The sequence below is a fragment of the Physella acuta genome, unplaced genomic scaffold, assembly GCF_028476545.2.
Source record: "Physella acuta isolate Inbredline_101_S28 unplaced genomic scaffold, ASM2847654v3 ptg001983l, whole genome shotgun sequence".
Classification (NCBI taxonomy): Eukaryota; Metazoa; Mollusca; class Gastropoda; family Physidae; genus Physella; species Physella acuta.
In genome coordinates, this window is record NW_026733488.1 from 80,099 (window position 1) to 102,500 (window position 22,402).

The 22,402-nt window shown below is 34.9% G+C and overlaps 2 protein-coding genes across 4 annotated transcripts in view; one reads left to right on the forward strand and one right to left on the reverse strand.

Annotated features, from left to right (window-relative positions):
- The window catches only part of LOC131931515 (uncharacterized), a 51,986-nt gene that overhangs the window by 7,049 nt on the left and 22,535 nt on the right, over positions 1-22,402 (forward strand). The gene's annotated exons all lie outside the window — the stretch shown is intronic.
- Positions 2,441-17,067, reverse strand: LOC131931514 (uncharacterized). Of its 3 annotated transcripts, none has more exons than XM_059288340.1 (5): positions 17,054-17,067; positions 14,911-14,968; positions 13,701-14,222; positions 10,196-10,251; positions 2,441-3,744 (listed from the first exon to the last, which is right to left on the reverse strand). In XM_059288340.1, the coding sequence occupies exons 2-5, from the start codon at positions 14,924-14,926 to the stop codon at positions 2,584-2,586; spliced, it is 1,755 nt and encodes a 584-aa protein (XP_059144323.1). In that variant the 5' UTR covers positions 14,927-14,968; positions 17,054-17,067; the 3' UTR covers positions 2,441-2,583. The 3 variants fall into 3 exon arrangements, with proteins under 3 accessions (XP_059144323.1, XP_059144322.1, XP_059144321.1); XM_059288339.1 differs by having other exon boundaries at positions 13,701-14,225; XM_059288338.1 differs by lacking the exon at positions 17,054-17,067 and having other exon boundaries at positions 13,701-14,225; positions 14,911-15,096.

Here is a 22,402-nt window from a genome sequence, read left to right on the forward strand (position 1 = left end):
ATATCTGAATTTATTCCTAATTTGCCATATAGTCGATCTATAAATAGCCGTTGCTACTAGTCTGTTTTTGTCTTCTGTTCTTTGTCTAGTCGTGTTAATTAAATTAAGTGTGATTGCTTTATTTGTTGTGTCTGTTTGATTGGTGGTGTTTAATATTTTTGCAAGTGTTAGATTTGCTTTCTGTACTAATATACAATCTAAATAAATGTGTTTCTCAGTTTCTTGTATATTTTGTTTACACGTTTGACATGTTATTTTAACATTTTGATTTGACTTTTTATTTCGTGAAACTGGAGTTGTATTAAAAATCAGTCTGTATGCTACTTCCCTATCTTTTGGTGTGATGCGTTTATTATGTAGGTTTCTTTTTTTTTTTTATTCATGTAAATAACATTTATTTTTTTGTACATTAGAGGACAAGGACAACTTTAAAATGTATACCTCAATCATGATTGAAACAAAATATAAAGACATACAGACACACATTTTTAAAAGTGTTAGCATATACCCAAATCAATGTGGAAAACTTTCCCACAAACATTTTTAGAACCGCAGAGAATGGTTTGATTCACCGAGAATTTACTAGTTTTCTATACGTCTCATAAATTTCCAGCCCGTCACAAGATCAAACAATATATATAACTATCTCAGTGGGGCTGTATTAGCCCTGCACATTAAAAAACCATCAACAGCTTGAAATTTAGAAATTAGTAAAAGCAAATGAATATCCCCAAACCAATTTAGAAGTCTTCTTTACATATCTTATCTAAAAATATCAGCATAAAAATATTGAATAGGATATTTAATATTTAAATTACGGAAGTCATTAAGTAAATAGGAGCTCTATGGACCAGTACTCAAATGAAAAATAACGTCATCATAAATAAAATGACTAAATAAAGGAAATAATCTGAAACAGGTTACAATTTTAGAAGACAAGGATCATGTATAAATCTTTAAATAAAATTTTGACATGTAGCTTAGTTATCAACACCGCTAATCAAGATGTGTTGAACAAATGAGACCTCATTATGCATTAATTAATAAGCTAATCTATTTTAAAATCACTGTGGAAATGGTAAGGAAGGTAAACACAGAGCCATATACATTTTTTCCCCACCATCTGGTTATAGCAACATCTATGGCGTGCTGTGTCTGATGTGTCATCAAGCCATTTGTTAGTCGCTGTTGAATTTCCTTAAACACATTTGCCAGATTGTTATGCTGAAAGTATGTATATCTGAGGAGACGAGGGGGTTACGGTCATGTTACTGATTGTGCAGAAGCCGCTGCAGCGTTGGCGATGTTTTCTCCCAGAGCCTCCAGCAGCTCACGCCTGTAGTCGTCAAAGTCGCCGTCAATCTCGTTGATTGTCTTTTTTTCCACAACCTAAAGCTGGCAGTCTGTGTCTCGGATCAGCCTCTCATCGTGGCTGACTATAATCACACCTCCAGTGAAATCACGAATAGCATCAGCTAGGGCATCAATTTATTCAATGCCAAGGTTGTTTGTAGGTTCATCCAACATAAGGACATCTGGCGCCATGCAGGAGAGTTCTGCTAAAGCTACACGAGCTCTCTGACCACCCGACAGATCAGGTTTCTAAATGTATCTTTAATGTCTATTATATTGTGTTCCATACTCTCTAGTCTTCAGACGGTCAAAAGAATATACAGCGTGAAAGCTTTGTATGTATAATGGTTTCTCGTGTTTTGTTTATTTTATGTTTTTCCTAGTATTTGTATTATTTGTTTTAAATATATTTCCTTTTTATGCTACGTCAATCTTTATTATATATTTTAAAGTTATTTTTTAAGAGAAGTAATTGATTTTTAATTTGTTTAGTACAAATATATTAAAAGGAGCTTATGAGCACCCCTATTTAACCATTTAAAAAAGGGAAATAAATCATGGAAGTGTTTTAAACGTTTGCCTATCTTTCACACTACAGCTCAGGCATATATATTATTTACGCAACAGTATCTGTTAGCTACTGTATAACATCACTACTGTAGTAGATCTGTTTGCTATTTACAAAAGCTTTTACCGTCAAGTCAAAAAATGCAAGAAAATTATTTTTTTAACTATAAAAATTTATTATTGTCGGCTATGGGCCCCTAAATGGCGTGCCCCCCCCCCCGCATTGTGTGGTCTGGCGGCACTGTAGTTGTGCCCCTGAGTATGACGTTCAAGCCTTACCTTAATTAAAGTGCAAAAGTTTCTGGACGAGTCAATTAGTTTCTTTTGAGTTGTTTTTTTTTCTTGTGCCTTCTTTATGTCGACATATTTATCAAATAAAATTTATATCCCAAATAAAGAAGTAATCAAAATGAATACTTTCATTTTGTGTACTTGTATAAAAGAAATAACATTGCTTATAAATAAATAAATATATATATATATATATATATATATATATATATATATATATATATGTGTGTGTGTGTGTGTGTGTGTGTGATTTTATACATAAGGAAAAATGTTTGAACCCCTCCTATGACCACTTCCTGGCTACGCTCTTGCTTAACTGATTTAACAAGTTATTTTGAAGCATATTATTATGCATATTATAGATTATTTCAGTTAAATAAAATTCGAGACAACAGTGGTTATATCAGTTGCACACAGTATAAAATAACCAAATTTTTTTTCTGCTTCAAGCAACCACTTAAAGAATTTTCTGTTCAATATCTGATTTATACGCTTTCTTTCATTTTCGATTTCACTTTCTCGAAGATTCAAGGAGCTTTGTAATTCCGTCTTTGCTTTCTTGGTTCCTATATTTGTGTAGAATTTCAATCGATCATTTACCAACATTTTAGCGTCGTTCACGTTTGTTATTAATGCTGCCAGTTTGCAGGTTCCTCTGTCTTTTTCTTTAAGACTTTCTAATAATCTTTCGAGTCTTGGCAAAATATTTTGCAGGTTAAGTATTTTATCCTTATCCTCCGGTACTTTTTCGATAGCTGTTATTTCATGCATTATTAAACTTTGTTCTTGTAAAACCTGTTTGTTTAACAGAGGTATCGATGTTGAAACCAGAAGTTGCTGGTAAAACTCATCAGCTCTTTTAAAGTGTTCGTTTGTGTATCTGCGTCCATCGTTTCCCAGTTTGTCAACCATGTCAATTAACTGTTGAACTTGTCTGTTCTTCACATTCTCATCTTGCGTTAGGTTACTAAACACAACGATTCTGTTGTTACATTCTTCTAGGAAACATTTAAAAGAGCCTTTCTGAATAGCACAAAATGTTTCGAGGTTAGGCTTTGCATCTATTCGAAAGAATTGTTCAAAAGTTTCCCCGTTTGTCATCACAATAATACCATAGTCTTTAAGGAAGTTTTCGCCTAAAATTCCTTTAAAGATTTCGACAGTTTTCCTATCCCTTTGTGTAAAGCGTGCGCCGAACCTCAGTACAACAAGAAATGCGTGATAACCTTTTGGGTTTGCCATCATGGTGTTCTGTAAAGCTTCATGTACCAGAGTTATTCCCCCTTCTTCATCCTCACAAGTACCCAACACACCAGGTGAGTCAACGACCTGTAAAGTCCTACCCTCAAATTTGCTCCATTCAAAATGAGGTTCTTTTGTTCCAGAAGTCATACTATAACTGGGTTTGAAAATATCTGCACGTCTTAGAATAGAATTTCCCGTTGAACTTTTTCCATGTCCAGTTTTTCCAATGAGAATGAGGTCTAAATCATTCGAGGAAAGGTTATCAGAAGCTTCACCCATTTTCGTTACCTGAAAATGAAATAAATATTAAATTTTCAGAAGTATGTTTTATAGGTCTCTTTAATACACACATGGACATTTATTTTTTTATCCAAGAGCAATTGAAAGTTTTATCGATTCTTTACATGAAAAAGGAAACACATATTCTAGCATTGATAAAGCGAATTTAGATAGGATGCCGGTTAGTGTGCCGCAGGCGCTTCAACTTTGACATGAGCTCGCCTTGGGCAAATAGAACACAAAGGCAACTGCCAATCGGCCACCATGTTCACAATGAGTGGGTCAAAACTGACCTCGACTGACCAACGCCTTATATGAGCTATATATTGAAAAATCTTTCATAAGTAGGCCTACACAGCCCCTTTAACATTCATGAAGACAAAGAACGCCCCACGGGGCTCACAAAGAGAAAGTTTAACTCTTGGTATGTCGTTAGAAATTACATGATATAGTATTTCCTTCTATAAACATTGCTACGTTTTTTTAAACATAACAACAAAGTAATAATTGTTCAATAGATGTTATACCATTTAAAGGCGAAAGAGAATTGCGATATAATTACAATGTGTTTACGTACTAATTTTTGCAGCCAAATCGCACCCTACCAGGGCGCCGGCGGACACGCCTGATACAATTCAGTGAGTGTTTATAACGCCCCATCCTATCCATTGTCTATCACACTGTTTAGACCGAACGTATTCATTGAACGTTTTCATAGCGCTCATGAGAAAGACCAGGGCGCCAAATCGCATCCTGCCGGGGGGCAGCAAATGCAAATTTAAATCCCCCTCCCACCACCAATCACCCCCCCCCCCCCCAACCCCAGAAACCTTCTTGGGAGTATTCATCAATTCCCTAAAGTTTTATGGCACTCGGATAAACTGTATATACCGTTTATAGAAAGAAATCGCACCCTCCAGTGGCGCCGCCCTTGCGAAATTAAAAAAAAATATATATTTTTGCAGAACCCTTCAAGTTAGTGTTCTAATAAACTCCCCAAAGCCTCATGCCTATCGAATGAACGGTGTCAAACCAAAATCGACATTTATTTTTATATACCTTGCATAGAGAAAAATCGCAACCTCCCGTGGCGCCGCCCTTGCGAAATTAAAAAAAATAATTTTTGCAGAACCCTTCCAGATAGTGTTGAAATCAACTCCCCTAAGTCTCATGGCTATCGGATGAACGGTGTCAAACCAAAATCGACTTTTGTTTTTATATACCGTATTTAGAGAAAAAACAAATAGCGCCCTACAGGGGCGCCAACGCTGCGAATTTGAAAAAACTTTCGCAGAAACCTCCACAGAAATATTCACAACAACTTCCAAAGTTTCACTGCGATGTGATGAGAGGGGTGGTAATGCATAAAAGACAGACACATACAGAACCCAGAATCGGAGAAAATATAAAAAGCAGCAAAAGTTAATATAGGAGACACGAAGTCAGCAGCAACCAACCCGTCAAAAATAGCGATTGAAAGCCGACGCAACGTTTGCTTTCTTTGCTCCTGTTTGTTCTTCGGACCACAGTCAGGTGGTTAAGAATACTGCGTCGCCCTAAATTGTCGTATCTGCAAAATTTCAATCTTGATACACATAGCCTACTTGATCAATTTGCAACAACACACCCAAGGCACTGACCTATAGGTGTTCATATTGTGAGGCTCCAGACTTTTGTTTATAGTTATTTAAATAGTAGTGTATAATCTTTTTTCTACTTTTTAGTGCATTTTTACATAAAAACTTGTTGTTAAAATTTTATGAATTTTTTTTTCAAGCTCTATCTTTTCCAAAAAGTTCTGTCTTTATCGCGTTTTTCTCCAGTTCTATTAATCTTTTAAAACGTGTTCTTGTTTTTGCTTTGATTTAAGCTGTAATTGTTTGAATTTTAATTCTTAAATTTGTTTTTTACTTATTACGTCATTTTCATACTTTCCCTTAAATTCCTTACGCTGTTTTTCAAATTCTTCCTTTGACATTTTATTCAAGTCCACCTGAAGAAGAAGTTTTTGTTATTCTCTTTTTGACATCTTTTGTTGCGTTGCAATAAACTCTTTATCTTTTTGCATCTGTGGTTCGAAGCGATGTTGTTCTTTTTACTTTTTTTTCGAACAACAGTTTGCAGGTATTGAATTTTTCTCCTAATTTTATGTTTCTAATACATCTTTTAGAGCTCCACTTTATGTATCTTCCTCTTCTATTTCAGTCAACAGATCTACTTGCTTGCATGGTTTTCATTTTTTCTAATCGGTTTATCAATTTCATTTTGACGTTGTACTTTTGTCACATTTTGTTTTGGAATTGTAAATGCTTTTCAATTATTTGCAATAACCCTGGTTGGATTTTTAAAATTTTTAATACTTGGAATTGAATTTCTTTGTCTTTTCTTGTTGTTTTTTTAAGCATTCTAAGTCTTTTTTCATCTTCTTCTCGTTGCCTTAAAATTCTTCTCTTTGTTCTTCTCTATCTACTCTATATATTTCTACTACTGCTTTTATTTATTTCTGCTTTAATTCCAGCTACATTTTCTCGCCTCATGTTCCTGGATAGCAGCATCCTGCAATAACTGAAGCTTTTGCTGATCTAAATCTATCTACCTTACCATTTCCTGGTTCCGGAGTTCTATTACTTCCTTGAGTTTTTGCTATTCAGATTCGATAGCCATCTTTTGAAGTTCAAGTTTTTTATAAAAAGAGTTTCTTGATTTTGTTTTGCCTCCATCTCCATCTTCTGAAATTTTAATTCATGTATTTCTTTTTCTCTCCTAATTTCAGCTTCATACTTTTCCTTCTTCTCAACTCGTCAAATGCTTTTTTATTTAATTGCATCTGCGTTTTGAATTCTTCATGTAGTCATCTTGACTTTTCTTTCTGTATTTCGATTATTTCGTTGTACTTTTCCATCTATTCCGGTAACGCTCTTTTTCTTTTTTTATTTCTGTCACGTTCTTAAATCAACATCTTGCTTATTTTTTAATTCTCTTTAATATTTCTCTTCACATTACGGACAGTTTCAAGTAGACTAACCAGAATTTCACTTTCTTTATCCTCTTCTGATATTTCTGTTAGCAGTGTGTTTGATTTTTTTTTGCATTTTCTCTAACTCATCGTTTTTTTCTGATTCCCCGAAATTATTTTGGGAATAACTTGACATAATAATGCAAGTTTCTTTATGTATTTTATCTTTCAACGCTAGAATATTAAATTCTCTTAGCATTTTAAGCATGTTCTCTTTTGCTTGATCGAAATATGTTTCCGTATATTTTACCACTTGGCAGCAGTCTGTCTATCATGTCAAAAAGATTTCTTTTTTGTTTATAAATTTTCTCTGCATCTCCTGCAAAATTACAAAACAACATATTTCTTCCATCACATGCGTCTAATAGCTGTTTCAATACACACTGCTGTTTTGTGCACCATTCAGTGAAAGATATCCCAGTTTAACTGGTTACTCTTTTTTCAAAGTTATCGCCACATGTCAATACAAGGACAAAAAATTTATTGACAAATCGTCGCCAAATATTCTTTTCAATATCAGTAAGCAGTAACATCTCCTTCTGTAAATGATTCTCCAAATTTAACTACGTAAATGAATGTATGATAACCATCTGGGTTGAGTGTAACGGCATCCTGCATTTTATCCATGACTAGTTTTATAGCATCTTCTTCACTCATCCTTTTAAAACAAATACATGGTGTATCTACAACTTTCAACAAACGACCTTCGAACACGCCATACCCCTTAATACAGTCTGCGTTATATTCAATATTCGCAGATGACTCAAATGCTTCGCTTGAAAGAAGACTGTTTCATAAGTTGCTTTTACCTTATCCAGTTTTTTTTTCCAATTAACAGTATTTTCATTTCATTTTAAATCAAAGAAAAAAAAAACAGAAACATATCAACGGCATATGTACCGTTTGAGAGATATAAACTTACATCCAAACAAACATGGTACTAATTTTCACAATTGATCAAGTCAGCTAGACAGTCAAACAAGGTAGCATGCAGTAAGATAGCAAAGGCACTTAGAATGTAAATCTGTAGAGACTCAAACGCTCATATTTAAAACAAGGCAAGTACAACAGCGCTCAAGGAGGTAAACAGATAGACGATCATATGGATAAACGAATAAACTGGCATGGATGTAAAATAAGAAATCTGTTGGATGAAAGACATCTAAAGAACCAATGTTAGAAAAGCTAAAACGTCCTTAATTACGGCTTATTGATTTGTTAATTTTTATTTATTAGTGGCAATTAGACAGTTAGATTTAGAGGAGTGCCCATTTTGTTTACATGTTTACGTTACTCTTCAAACTATAGTCTGTTTTTACTTTCTCGTATACGAAGTATAGAGGAAGTATTGTAATCGCGCAAAAAAATCGAATCCTAGGTTTTCACAAATCTCGACGTTTTACACCTCCCCCAGTCGGAAAAACATAGTTTTGCAATTTTGTCCGTATGTATGTGTGTGTATGTGTGTATTGTCTGTGAACACGATAACTTAAGTACCGTTACAGCGTGATTGACGAAATGTCATACATAAGTATTATATCAACTTGGTAGTTCTAAATCAAGTCTTCAGCGATTTCCAGTAACCAAAAGTGGAACTTATTCTACTTTCATTTTTTCAAAAGCCTATATCTTGAATACTATTGCAGATATATTAATTAAATGCCACATGTAAGTAAAAGATCTAATTGTCTGCCTTCTTTCAAATTTTGAGTTTCTGACGCTATTCCTGAATTCTCAAAAAACTAATAAGAATTTATAAAGTACTAATATTCCGTACTATTATACATAAATTGTTTGCCTTTCACTCGGAGTGCAAATCTTATTTTCTACGACATTCTATTCTATTTTTAAAAGTTTAAGTAATTAAAAATGGATTTAAAATGATGACTGTATACCGAGTTGCCATCCCCCGTAGTGTTATAAAAGAATATTCGATAAAGTTTAGAGGAGATCACTCCTGCTTTTTTTTTATATTGTAATTAAACCTTAAACAAATAGTATATACACTCCTGTAACATAGGAAGTATTGGAAAGGAAGTGACATATTTTTTCATTTGAGTTAGGACTGTTTAGGTATGGTATCAGAGGTGATGTTGGGAAGATTTGTGGGTCAATTATCTCACAGATTCCCAAAGGGTATTTATATTGTGTTTGTATTTTTTTTCATTTACATATGGACTTCGTGCTCATTAACTGGTATGCATATTAAAGTGTCGATCTGTAGGCTACCTCAAACTTACATCGCAGACCCCTTGACGACGAATGTCGCTAAAACGCGACCTACCTTGAAAAGGAGTTCACGAAAAGGGCGTGACCAGGACACATAGAGGAAGTCCTTTTATATATAATGTGTTACTGTAGAGCAATAGAAACATAACAGCAATGCTTTAAGGTACCCATTCATAAGAGTTATACAGTGAGCAGGTACAGCAGTGTTATGTAACTATATGCCCGAACAACTAAAAATAAAGTTTTCATGAATTTTACAATTTTTTCATGAATTTTAGTTTGTGATATTCTGTGGTTTGTGTATGGATATTTAGATAAACACGTGTGAGTAAAAATAGTAAAATGACCCGGACTAATTTTTTTTTATATTACTGTTTGGTCCAAGAGTGCCAGATGTCGCAGATTTGCTACATGCCGTAATCAGCATAAAAATAAGTCTAAATTTCAAAACAGCTATATACCTCAAATTTAGTGTTAGGATGACGAGAGAAAATCAGCACAAATCATTTTTTGCAGCATTGGAAAATAATTTAATTATTAAGATTTAAGGAACGTTTGTCATAAATGTTAGGTCAGAATTCCACAAACATCCATTCACTAGATAATTACGGGGTAAACAGTAGGGATGGACAGTAGGTGACACGCTCAAAGAGACTGACCGCTCTGACAGGACAATGGTAATCTTTATACTGACCAGTAGCTAGGGTTGTTAGCGCCAGGGGGGATAATTTGTTAGGTCACAAGTTCTGAGCTCAATGTCCCATGGGAATAGCTAGGGGGTTAAGACAGGGGTATAAATACAGGCAGGTTAGTTAAGTATCTCTCTCTCTCTCTCGCACAAGCGCGCCCGACGTTAGCGGTTAGGGGAAGCCTCGCTCAGCAGAACATGCAATCAGCAAATTAATAAACAGATTAACTCAGAAGGTCTCCTGTTCCGTTGATTATTTTACTGTAGCTGACTCGGCTAGAATCATTAAATACCCCTAGACAACGACGGCCTTATTGGCTAGTGCCCGTGCCAGTGTCAGCAACGTATTCGGCAGAGGCGACTAAGCAACCGGACGGCAACATCGTAGTCCGGTCTGCAACAATAAATACTAAATGAATCTTTTATCCAGGCTGTGCATTTTATTTCACATAGAGAGAAACTTATCTATAACAAATTAGTATTTAAGCTTTATTGTGCAGTGTGATGTTAATAAATTTAATACGTACCTCTAACGAAATAGCTCTTATACATTTTTTTGTAATCTCCTCTGTTGGATGATTGCCTATAATTAAAAATGAAATAAAAACATAAAGTAATAGTGTAGTTTTATCAATTATATCAAGAAAACTTTTTATAAAAGCTATTCGATGCTACATATTTATTTCACAATATCAGAATAAAAGAACAAAAAACGGTAATTGATATAGAAACACAAGTAAGCAACATCACAACACTTGAAATGAAAGCAACATATGAATAAAAGGTAACGCTAAAAATTGTTAATAAATAGGCCTTCGTTACGAATTCTAGAACTACCAATGAAATGTCGTCATTAATTTATAGTTAAGTACACTAGTACGTATTACTTAAGATTTTCCGATATGCTTACAAATTTAAAAAAAAATTATGTTCTGGTATCTGTTGTTAGTATATGATATAAATAGTTTCCACGTAGGCCCTTTAAAACAAGCAATGATTGAAATTTATGCTTCTGTAAACTTATCTTAAAAGATTTATATATATATATATATATATATATATATATATATATAGGCATATATATATATATATATATATATATATATATATATATATATATATATATGTCCTTTTGAAAATCCATTGCCACACTGAAGTAATTAACACTGGAAGTGTTTGCCCGCAATTTTTTGCTAAATTCAGAAAAATTTCAAATTGTTTTCAATTTTTCAAACATTTTTATATACTCATCATTTACCGTTCGGTTCGACTCAAAGCCATCGACCAGTGCTAACAAATGACCTCGAGTGAAATTCTTCATATATGAGATATTTATTGAAAATAAGCTTTTGCCAAACAACCCCCCCCCCTTTATTATTCTGTAAGGTCGTAGAAGAACGACGATGGGTGTCAGAAAAAATCGCTTTATCCGGGAAAAATCTTGAAAGTGGTCAAAACGGATCCGGTTGTATTTCTCTATATTATAATTGTGTTTTATGTGAGAAACAAAAGTTAATTTCAACGAAGAATTTAGGGTACTTACATTTCGTACTACATGCTAATTTTTTGCATGCTCCTAGGCAGTGGCGTAGCGAGGGGGGGGGAGCGGGGGGTGCGGACCGCACCGGGTGACACTATTTAGGGGGGGGTGACACCAAGGCAAAAAATAGCAAAATATATAGAGATAAATGATAATTCCACTTACTTAAGTGATTAAAGCGAGTGTTAAAAAGTCTTTTAAGAGCAAATTTGACAAATCTCGACAAGAGTGGAAGGGAGGGGGGTGCAAATCGAAAGTTCTAGGGGGGTGCAAATCGGAAGTTTGAGGGGGGGGTGCAAATTGAAAATTGAAAGTTTGTCGGGAAGGGTCGCTACGCCTCAGGGAGATGACACCATTAAGTGCCGCACCGGGTGACACCCGACCTCGCTACGCTACTGCTACTAGGTAAGCGGCTAGGTCGTTTGGAAATACTGTCGGGTTGACTCAAAGCCCTCAATGAGGGTTAAAACATGACCGCGAGTGAAACTCTTTTTATATAAGCTATATATAAATGCATATAAACTCTTGCCGAACGACTTCCCTTGATACTTCGTGAGCTGTTAGAAAAACACCTAGGGACATTAGAAAAAGTTCGCCATACCCGGGAAAATTTATAAAGTGGTCAAAGCTGACCAGTTGTATTTCTCTATGTAACCTTTGTAATTTATTCGAAAAGCAGGGTAATTTCAACACAGATTTTGGGGTACTTAACCTCTCTACATCTGGCTAATATTTTCCATTCACCTCTACAGATGACTAGGCTGTATTGAAAAAACTGTTTGTCAGAATCTAAGCCTTAGATGAAGGATACAAAATTAGGGTTTTATAGACTGGTTTTTTTTGCACTTTGGCGGGTGAGCTGTAGCTATGAGCACCTTTCCACTCTACTGGTAGGGACTCTATTCATCCGTGGCCAGTTTCGATGACTACTCCTACAAAGGTGCATACGTCATCAGACCCAGGTCTTTATAAAGTTACTTATCAACATCGAAGAACCCATCTATTTTTTTTTCAAGTAATATCTCAAAATAACATTAAAAATTAGAAATTTAAATAACGGCGCATGTAGAAAGTACTTGCGTGTAGTTTGTTATAGAAACAGTGTCTGTAATGTTTAGTAAAAGTAATAAAATGTCACGTTGATTAGCCGAATTTTACTCTAGCCCATATAGTCACTAATAGCTAGACAACCAAAAATACATTAAATAGCTCGGTCTACAGCCCCACTAACCCACCCCGAAGAGGCTACTATTCTACTACTTCCAAAGGTTATGATTGTTAATATTATAAGGCAGCTACAAGTGCAAAAATAATCCGATTAAATACAAAAACAAATGTTTAATAATAAGCAGTTTTTATTTTGTACTAGCGTACCCGTCCCCGCGCGTTGCCGCGGGTATAGAAGAAAGTCCGACGAAATATATTAGAAGGGTGTCATCCATGCATTACCAATCCTATATTCTTAGACTCGTGACCTTGTTTTCTAAAAGTGAGTTATTTTTAATGTAAACAATGCCTGCGCTTGGATCATAAATATCGTGACAAGGGTTTACCTTTACAACCGTATGAAAACATGAGTGCACATTAATAGCTCACCAAAATAATGAGGTAGAACACACTTCGGTGACCGCCCATGTGTCAGGGACGTAGAGGGGCTCTCAGGAGACCCCTCCCCCCGATTACACTATTGCATAGGCGCCGCGTACGGCCCCTGGCTCCTTAAAACTAACATTCGCCATCGTGCTCATTGTATAACTCAGAGTGCCAAATAGCATCCTGTTAACAATGATGCAGATTTCGTCATTCGCTAAAGTAACACGAATGAATAGGATTTTTTCTTTAACACGTAAAAAATTTATTTTACGTGTTTTAATCATCAGCGTGACTTATGCAATATGTTAGCATTATTAATGGTCTATTATTAGATGCTCGATCTCATTTTCTGATTGGATTGTCTAAAAATAGATGCCAATAGCATCATTCGCAAAGTGACGAAACTGTTTGGATTTTTTTTTCGGACAAAAAGAAACATCCCAGTTAATAATCTAACCTTGGTTAATTTTTCTGATAATTAAAATAAAACGTATTACATGGCCCTCAGCGGCCCATGTGAGCCTTTGTGGGCCGAAACTGAATTTTTTGTTTGCCGAAATTGCACCCTACCTGGGCGCCGGCGGACACGCCTGGTTCAATTTAGTGAGCGTTTGTAACGCCCCATCCTATTCGTTGTCTATCACACTGTTTAGACCAAATGTTGTTGCCATAGCGCTCACGAGAAAGACCAGGGCGCCAAATCACATCCTGCCGGGAGCCGCCCTTGCAAAATGAAATCCTCCCTCCCACCACCATCCACCCACCCCCACCCTAAGAAATAAAGTGATTTGTAACCTATATAATAGTTAATAATAACCTAAATAAATCTTCTTTATACTGTTTTCTGTGTACGTGCCTATTATTTTTACTTGGTGTAAAATTTAAAGTATTTGGCTTACCTGATAGCCACCAATTATGATGTTGCGGTACTCCATCAGGTAGACTGAGGTCTTCTGGTGAATGTGTGATGTTGTAGAACCCACTATAGTCATTGCTTTGTTGCCACTTCTTTAAACCTTCATCAAACAACTGAATGGACTCGTGTAAATATGAATCTTCACTCTCACACTCTGCCTTAAAAGATGAATCTGCATCTATCAAAAACTGGAGCCCCGAACGGAGAACTAAATACTTTGGAACATAGTCTACATCAAATGCGTTGCCATGATAATAAATGGTGTTGTCTATTGCATCACTACATAATTTCAAGGATGTTTCAAGATGGCTGATTTTCTTTAAGTTTTCTTTTGCTTGCCCAATTTTAAATGCTGAGTTGAGGAAACAGCACACAAGATGACGTAGGCTGAGATAATTCATCTGTCCACTTTGTTTTTGTGACTCTTTCTCTATTCTTTCTATTAAGTTCGCTGTACTTTCCCGAAAGCTTTCAAACAGATGCTTGGTGGTTAAGCCATCGTTGTCTTCTAAGTAATCATAAAGAGATTGTTATATGTAAAACGTGTAATTTTAGTATTGCTTAAATTTTTAATACCATATTTTTATAAGATAAAACAAAAACAATTTCAAAAACGCTTGTACGATTTTTTTATTAAGTAAGTAAATGAGATGAATGTCATAGCACGCGGAGTTAGGGGTCATCCATAAATGACGTCACACTCGTAGCGGGGAGGGGGGTCCGTAATTTTGTGACGATGTGTGATGAGAGGGAGGGGGGTCAGATGTTGCGACGTCACAATTTTGCATTATAAAAAAGCAATGTTAGAAAACTAATTTTAGACGTTATTTTGCGTTTTAGATAACTGTTTTAATAAATTGTAATAGTTTAGACAAGATTTCAGAAAAATATCGATGTTTTAAAAAAATTCAACTGCAATTTTGAGGGGGGTTGTAGGTTGAGGTGTGACGTCATTTTAGGGGGGGTCTGGCTTTTTGTGACGAAGTGTGACGGAGGGGAGGGGGGAGGTAAAAATCGTCGAAAAAAGAATGACGTCATTTATGGATGACCCCCTTATTAACACATAAAATTTTGAGCGAATAGGTATTTACTCTTTATAAGCACATCTGTATTGTTTATTTTAGTGACAGATCAATTTGCCTAAGTGAAAACAGAAAAATACAAATAGCAATAGTAATTACAACACAAATTACCTTCAGTGTTACTCATCCTGAATTACTTGAGCCACGAGTATGTATCTTTTGCGAAGAACTTTAAAGGAAAAAGTACGACCACCATTGTAAAACACGTTCTTTAGACGAAATGAATTTTAACTTTCAAATCAAAAGTCATTTGATCTATTACATTTATTTAATAAACCGGGAGTGATCTCCCCTGAACTTTCTCGAAATTTTTTTTTAATACTTTTATTTGCAATTTTAAACATGTACATCAAGAACAAATTCTTTACATAATTTCGAACATCAAATGAAAACGAAAGGTTTTGCAAACGTACATAAACTTTCTCGAATATAATATATAAAGTTCAATTCTGTATGTTTGTAATTATGTTTGTCGTTGATTATAAAGGAATTTAAGAAAAAACAATACTTACATGGATTCAAGTGTTAGATTTTTAAAGTACTCATGGTCTAAATTTATGAGCTATAAAATTAATATTGGAAGTGTTTTAAACGAATTTTCATTTTTCATACTTAAAATAATAATTTTCAATATGAGCATTACATAATCTTTTTTAAATGTAGCAACGTTTAAAAAATTTCTAATTGTGCCTAAAAAGTATTTGCATTTAGTCCTTTAGCGCTCATTACGTCCCTTGATTAGGAAAACACAGTTACTTCCCTTTAAAAAAACAACATCGGGGAGAAAAGAATTTACTTTTTATTACTTTGTTTTGGTGTTGGGAAAAAAAAATTATATAATTACCGGGGATTGATTAAGTGCAATGTTGTTGGTATTTTTAATACTGCCGTTTATTTATTCCATGCACTGAACGTACTGTTTTCTTATTATTATTTTTAATCAAAGACAGGTGAAGTAATAAAAGACATCTTTTTTCGGGAACGGGAATTCCCGCAGTTTATTTTTTGTGTCTTTTGGGGGGGGGGGGATTTGTTTTTGTCTGTCTCTTTTGCGCACGAAGGGGAATTTTTTTTCCTCACCATAGTGCGTACCTTTTTTAAGCAGACATTTTAACAGTACATTTATCAGTGTAAAGTTTTACTACGTTCTCGATTGTAAAGGCAAGATCGAAGAAAAAATTTCTTTTAAGAGCTATGTTTATGTTTTAAAGTTTCAAAGTTTCCATCAGATGAACACAAATATTTTTTTTTAAATCAATAACAGTTTAGAAGCAAGCTCCTAAATGTCCTATATGTTTACCTTTATCTATAGTCTTTACTGAGCCGAATCCGGGCGTCCTTCGGTGACCTGACAGAGTGTTTTTTGGCGTCCCGGGCCTTCCCGTGTTCGCTATGGCACCTACGTTCAAGTTAGCACTTAAGACTAAGAATAAGTTCGGATACTATAGTCGTTTACTAAGTTAAATCAGGCGGTTCCGCCGGCGCCTCAGCATGGTGCGATTTGGCGCCCCGGGCTAGAATATGAGCACTTTCCGTTTGTTTGCGTTTGTGTTTTCTTTGCGTTTGAGTTTGGGTTTGCATTTGTGGTTGTGTTTGTGCTTGCATTTGGATTTGGGTTTGGGTTTGCTTTCGTTTGCTTTTTTGTTTGCGTTTGTGTTTTCTTTGTGGTTGTGGTTGCGTTAGTGTTTGCGTTGTTTTTTCTGTTTTCGTTTGTATTTGTGTTTGTGTTATGTTTGCGTTGTTTTTTTGTTTTTTTTGGATTTGTTTGGTTTTAGTTGGGTTTGTGTTTGCGTTTGGATTTGTGTTTTCGTTTGTGTTTGTGTTATGTTTGCGCTTTTTTGTGTTTTGATTGGTTGAGGTTATGTTGGGCAATGACGGGTATATGCTGATTTCTAAACACACAAGTCATTGTCATTTGCAGATGGTTTTTCAGAGATGCCAGTGCATGGGCCTGGTCGGAACGCTAGTTTTCTTATATAAAACAACAGGGGATGGGAACTCGGGATATAGACATGATTTTTAATCATGTTAAATACTTAAACTTTTTAAAATTGAATAAAATCTCGTAGAAAAAAGAATTGCCCACCAGGTGAACGCCAAATAAAATGTGCATAATAGTGCGCAATATTATTAGTAATTTATAAATTAACATTAGTTTTTTGAGAAATCGGAAATAGCGTAAATTACCACTTACAGTAAACGAAAATTACTCAAAATATTTGATAAAAGGTAGATAATTAGAACTTTTACTTACATGTGAAATTTCATTTATCTATCTGAAATAGTAATCAACTTATGAGATTTTGAAAAATTTAAAGTAGAAAATGTACCACTTCTGGCTATCGGAAATCACTCAAAAGTTGATAAGGATCTACGATTTTGATATAATACTTATATATGAAATTTCATCAACCTAGCTGTAACAGTACTCAAGTTATCGTGTTTACACACACACAGACACACATACACACAGAGAGAGACATACGGACAAGATTGCAAAACTATGTTTTTCCGACTCAGGGAGCCCTAAAACGTCGAGATTTGCAGAAATCTCGATTTTTTTGTGCACGAATACTAGACTTTCTCTATACTTTGTATATACTAGAAAGTAAAAAACAATAATTAGTAGAATGCAAAATAATGATTTAAGAAATCATCAACATGCTAACTTAATAATAATTCTAAATGGAATCGATTTTGGGCACATTGTTATGATTCAAAATATCTAAGACATAAAATGTATGAGATACTAAGTAATTGGGAAACTGAATACTGTTCCACTCAATAAATAATAAACATTAATATTTAAATTACTCACATATTTTATGTTATGTTGATCCAAACTAACCGTTAACTAAAGGTCAGGTTTAGATAAATGAAACAGCAACTAAGAGTTTCGTATAATCGATATCCATATTTGCACCGTGTTTTGAATGACACACAATATGTTCGTATGCGGAAAACGAAAGAGGTGTCAAATTTATTGATTAATACTTAACACAGCGCGTGTAAGTTACGTTTCAACGACACAAAATCCCCATACCAGGAGTTGGAATATATTGGAAGTAGACAAAGCAACGTAAGAATGTAACTATACAACTAACAATGTTGTTTAGTTTTTTATGTTGAAAGTTTACACAGTTCTGCGACACCCAGGGAGTAGTGTATGAAAGCTTTGAGTGTATTTTAATCACTCTCCGTAATAGTGAGGTTACTTCGACGACCACCCAGGTGTCAGGGACGTAGTGGGGCGCTGTCGGGAGCACACGTTACACTACCCCAGGGCATTTTTTTTTAAAATAAAAGAAGGCGCCATAGTGCTCATATGATAGCGCGGGACTTATGATTACAACATCTTGTCCACATTATATCACACTCTTCAAAACGAACGTACGCATCATAGCGCTCACTGGAAAGCCTAGGGAGCCAAATAGCACCCTACCCAGCTTCCGAGGACTCGCCTGGGTTTATGTAGTGAGCGACTATAGAAACCCGTTGTATACATAGCACTACTTAAAACGGAAGTAGGCGCCATAGTGCTCATGGTTCAGCCAGGAGCACCAAATCGCCAACTGCCGGGCGCTGAAGTACTCAACATAGTCACATATTGTTGTTGCCTATCGTGTATTTAGTTAAGTCTTTTTTTTAAACGAACGTAGGTGCATTTGTGCTCACAGGGGAGCTCCGGATCACAAATCATGGGGCGCGGGCGGCTACGTCTGTTGCAGTTTAAACCGCTGATTATAGTAGTACTCCTAACTCACTACGAAGGATGCCCAAATAAAGATTACCAAACTTTGTGTTGACAAAACTAGTACCACCCCCCACCCCCCTGGGCCCCGCCCATAACGAATTTAATTTTTCTTTCACCCGCAGATAACTTCTACAGGTTTTCTCATCAAATCTCAAACTATCATGGCACTCAGATGAACGGTGTCATACCGAATCTAACTTTTATTTTTATGTACAATACACAGAGAAGATCCGCAGCGCGCCCTGCACGAGCGCCGCCTCTAAGAAATTGAAAACATTTTCAGCAGGAGTATTTTTAACAACTCCCCATAGTTTTATGGCGATCAGATGATTTATATATATATATATATATATATATATATATATATATATATATATATATATATATATATAGAGAGAGAGAGAGAGAGAGAGAGAGAGAGAGAGAGAGAGAGAGAGAGAGGAGAGAGAGAGAGAGAGAGTGATATATATATATATATATATATATATATATATATATATATATATATATATATATATATATATATATATATATATATATATATATATATATATATATATAATTCCCACGTAGGAATCTTTTGAAAACTCTTGAGGTTGTACATCGGTCCCAAGGGGTCTGGAAAAAAAAATTATGCTACCCTCGGGAAAACCCCGAAACAGTGTTTTGACAGAGAAGAGGCCATATTTCTTTATATTAGCATAGTACCTTTTTTGTAAAAAAAAAATACAAATATCTGGACGTACAAACCCAATCATAACTCATGAGGTCGTAGAATTACCCGCCAGGGTCTTAAAAATAGGCGTTATCTTCTGGAAAACTTCGGAAGGTTTTTAAAAGTGACCTGTCCGAATTCCCTATATAAACATTGTTAATTTCGTGAAAACGATGACTATTTTTTTTTAATGTTTAAGAAATTTGACTCTGTACATCTGGCTTTTTTTTACTCTCTCGTATACGAAGTATAAAGTATTGTAATCGTGCAATAAAATACTTAAAAAAAAACTTTTTAAAAAACCACGTTTTTCTTGTGGACTAAAAAGTAGAAAATATATTTTTTCTTCCGACCCTAGGGGATCTACCAATGACTGCTCGTAGATTTTGTGCTTCCTCGAGCTGTGCAGGTTCTTGTGATGACTGTTGTTACATTTGATGACAAAAAACGTGGGTCGGGCAGATGGGTCGGGAAATTTGATGGTGAACGTACCCACGTTTTAACAATTTTACCACTTCAATTTTAACAACAAAACCACAAACAAACGCGAAGCTGAGTTAAGAAAAACGTGTTAATAAAAAATTAGATTTTTACAAATCTAGACGATTTACACCTCCCTGAGTCGGAAAAACATAGTTTTGCAATCTTAACCGTATGTGTGTTTGTGTATGTATGTATGTGTGTGTGTTTATGTTGTCTGTAAACACGATACGTTGAGTACCGTTACTAATACGTTGATAAAATTTCTTATATAATTATTAGGCCCAAATCAAATTTGATGTTCTGAATCAACTTTTCAGCATTTTCGGTTGACCGGAAGTAGTAATTCACGCTACTTCCGATTTCTCAAAAAAACGCATGTAAATTTCTAAAGTACTAATAATATTCCGCACTATTATACACATATTGTTTGGCGTTTACTTGGTACGCCATTCTTTCGTCTACGAGATTCTATTCTCTTTTTAAAAGTTTAAGTAACTAAAATGGATTAAAAATCATGACGGTTCCTGAGTTGCCATCCCACGTAGTGTTCTATAAAAATATTCTAAAACGTTTAGGGGAGATCGCTCCCGGTTTAGTTTCCATAGACCTGTGTAAATGAATGGGCCATATGGAAAAACTACTGGTCAGCCTTAATTTGCTCGGCGAGGACTAAAAAATGACCACTAGTAAAGTTCGCCGTATTTGAGCTATATAGCAAAAAATACATTTGCCGACAGCCCCCCCCCCCCTCCTTGATATTATGTGAGGTCGTAGAAAAGCGCATATGGATGTCAGAAAAAAAAACTTAACATATGTGGGAAAAATCGGGAAATAGGTCAAAACTGAACAGTCGTATTTCCCTATATAATAATTGTAATTTATATGAAAAAAAAGGTAATTTCAACAAAGATTTTAGGGTACTTCACCTCTGTACATCTCGCTAATCTTTTGCATGCTTCTTGGCCGTATGGGAAAAGTGTCGGTCGGTCTCTAACGAGGGCTAAAAAATTACCGCGAGTGAAATTCTCATTATTATAAGCTATATATAAAAAATTGCCAAGCGATCCACCTAATATTTAGTGTAGTCGAAGACCGACCCTGGAGGGTAACAAAAAAGAACTATATTGCGTCGGGATAAAAAAAACTTAGGCCGTTACATATGTCTAGATGCCGTATTCTCTTATATAAATAATTGTTTGTAAAAAAAAAGTAAACGAAGACTACGCCAGTTGGTCTATGTACAAGGGAGGTAACTTTTTAAAGTAATAACTTTTTAAATTATTTTTATACTATTTTTAACAAAAACAGAAAATAATAAAGTATAGAATTTATTTAAATAAGAATTTCGTAATAAACTATCTTATGAGTTTTAAAAAAATGATAAAATTATTTTTTCCTATGAATTGATGTCAGTTAAAACTGAAAAAAATAAACTGTAGTGGAATTCTACAAGAAGTTCATCGAATTTGTCGAACTCTGATTCGTGACAAATAATGACCTTCTATAGGGTAGTATGGTAGTGAGTACCCTCTCACAGCATATCTGCGGGATATATAGTGGCCCCAGTTATAAAAGTAATTACCTTATAAACATATTCATGATTTTATTATAATCATTTTAACACCATTTTTAACACATTGAGGTAAATTTAAAAGTACTTAATTTTGCTTGTGATTAAATAATTAACATACGTGAAGCAATTTTTTTTTTTTGTTGATGGATTTGACCACAATGTTTTTCTTCATTTTGTTTAAAGGGACTTAAGAACTGTGATCTCTATGAGTTTTGAAATCAATTATTGTCTACCCTAGGATGTTACTTTTTTTAGGACAGATAGCTCAAATTATTTTTTTAAACTGTTGTTACTCTACTTTAAATTATAAAATATTCCTAATAAAATCATTATACAAATATTGAATCACAAAGATTTTTTTTTCCTTTATTTTATGTTACAAAACATATTTTATCATGATTTTATTTGTGTCAAGGTAGATAATGAAACCAATCATATCGCCATATTAACTGCACACTTATCTGCCTTAGCAGTATTATAACATTAGTACTCAAGTTCAGGGTTTCATTCCAACATTTCTTTCTCCGAGGGTAGGGGTTGAGGCACCTCCAACTTCCTGTGAGGGAGTGAGATGCATAAAGAAAATGTTTTCTAAATAAATTATATTTTTCCATTAGGTTCGTGAGGATGGACGTGCCACCGTTTTGCGATAATATCTTTATCATTCTCTGTATCATTGTCTGTATCATTGTCTGTATCATTGTCTGTATAATTGTCTGCATCATTGTCTGTATCATTGTCTGTATCATTGTCTGTACCATCGTCTGTATAAATGTCTGTATAATTGTATGTATCATTGTCTGTATCATTGTCTGTATCATTGTCTGTATAATTGTCTGTATCATTGTCTGTATCATTGTCTGTATCATTGTCTGTATCATTGTCTGTATCATTGTCTGTATCATTGTCTGTATCATTGTATGTATCATGGTATGTATCATTGTCTGCAGCATTGCCTGTATCCAGTAGCGTACGCAGGGGGGAGCAGGGGGAGCCGGCGCTCCCCCTCTGGCCATTTTCAGCAAAGTGGCGCCTTTTTGGAAACTTTTTAAACTCAAAGTTTTAAACAATGATATTT

What these genes read in the sequence shown, in the direction of transcription:
- LOC131931514 (XM_059288339.1), bottom strand. An exon ending in TCATAATTGGTGGCTATCAG is followed by an intron (nt 10,252 to 13,700) that starts GTAAGCCAAATA and finishes TTTTAATTATAG; the next exon opens with GCAATCATCCAACAGAGGAG. An exon ending in TAAGAGCTATTTCGTTAGAG is followed by an intron (nt 3,745 to 10,195) that starts GTACGTATTAAA and finishes TTTCATTTTCAG; the next exon opens with GTAACGAAAATGGGTGAAGC.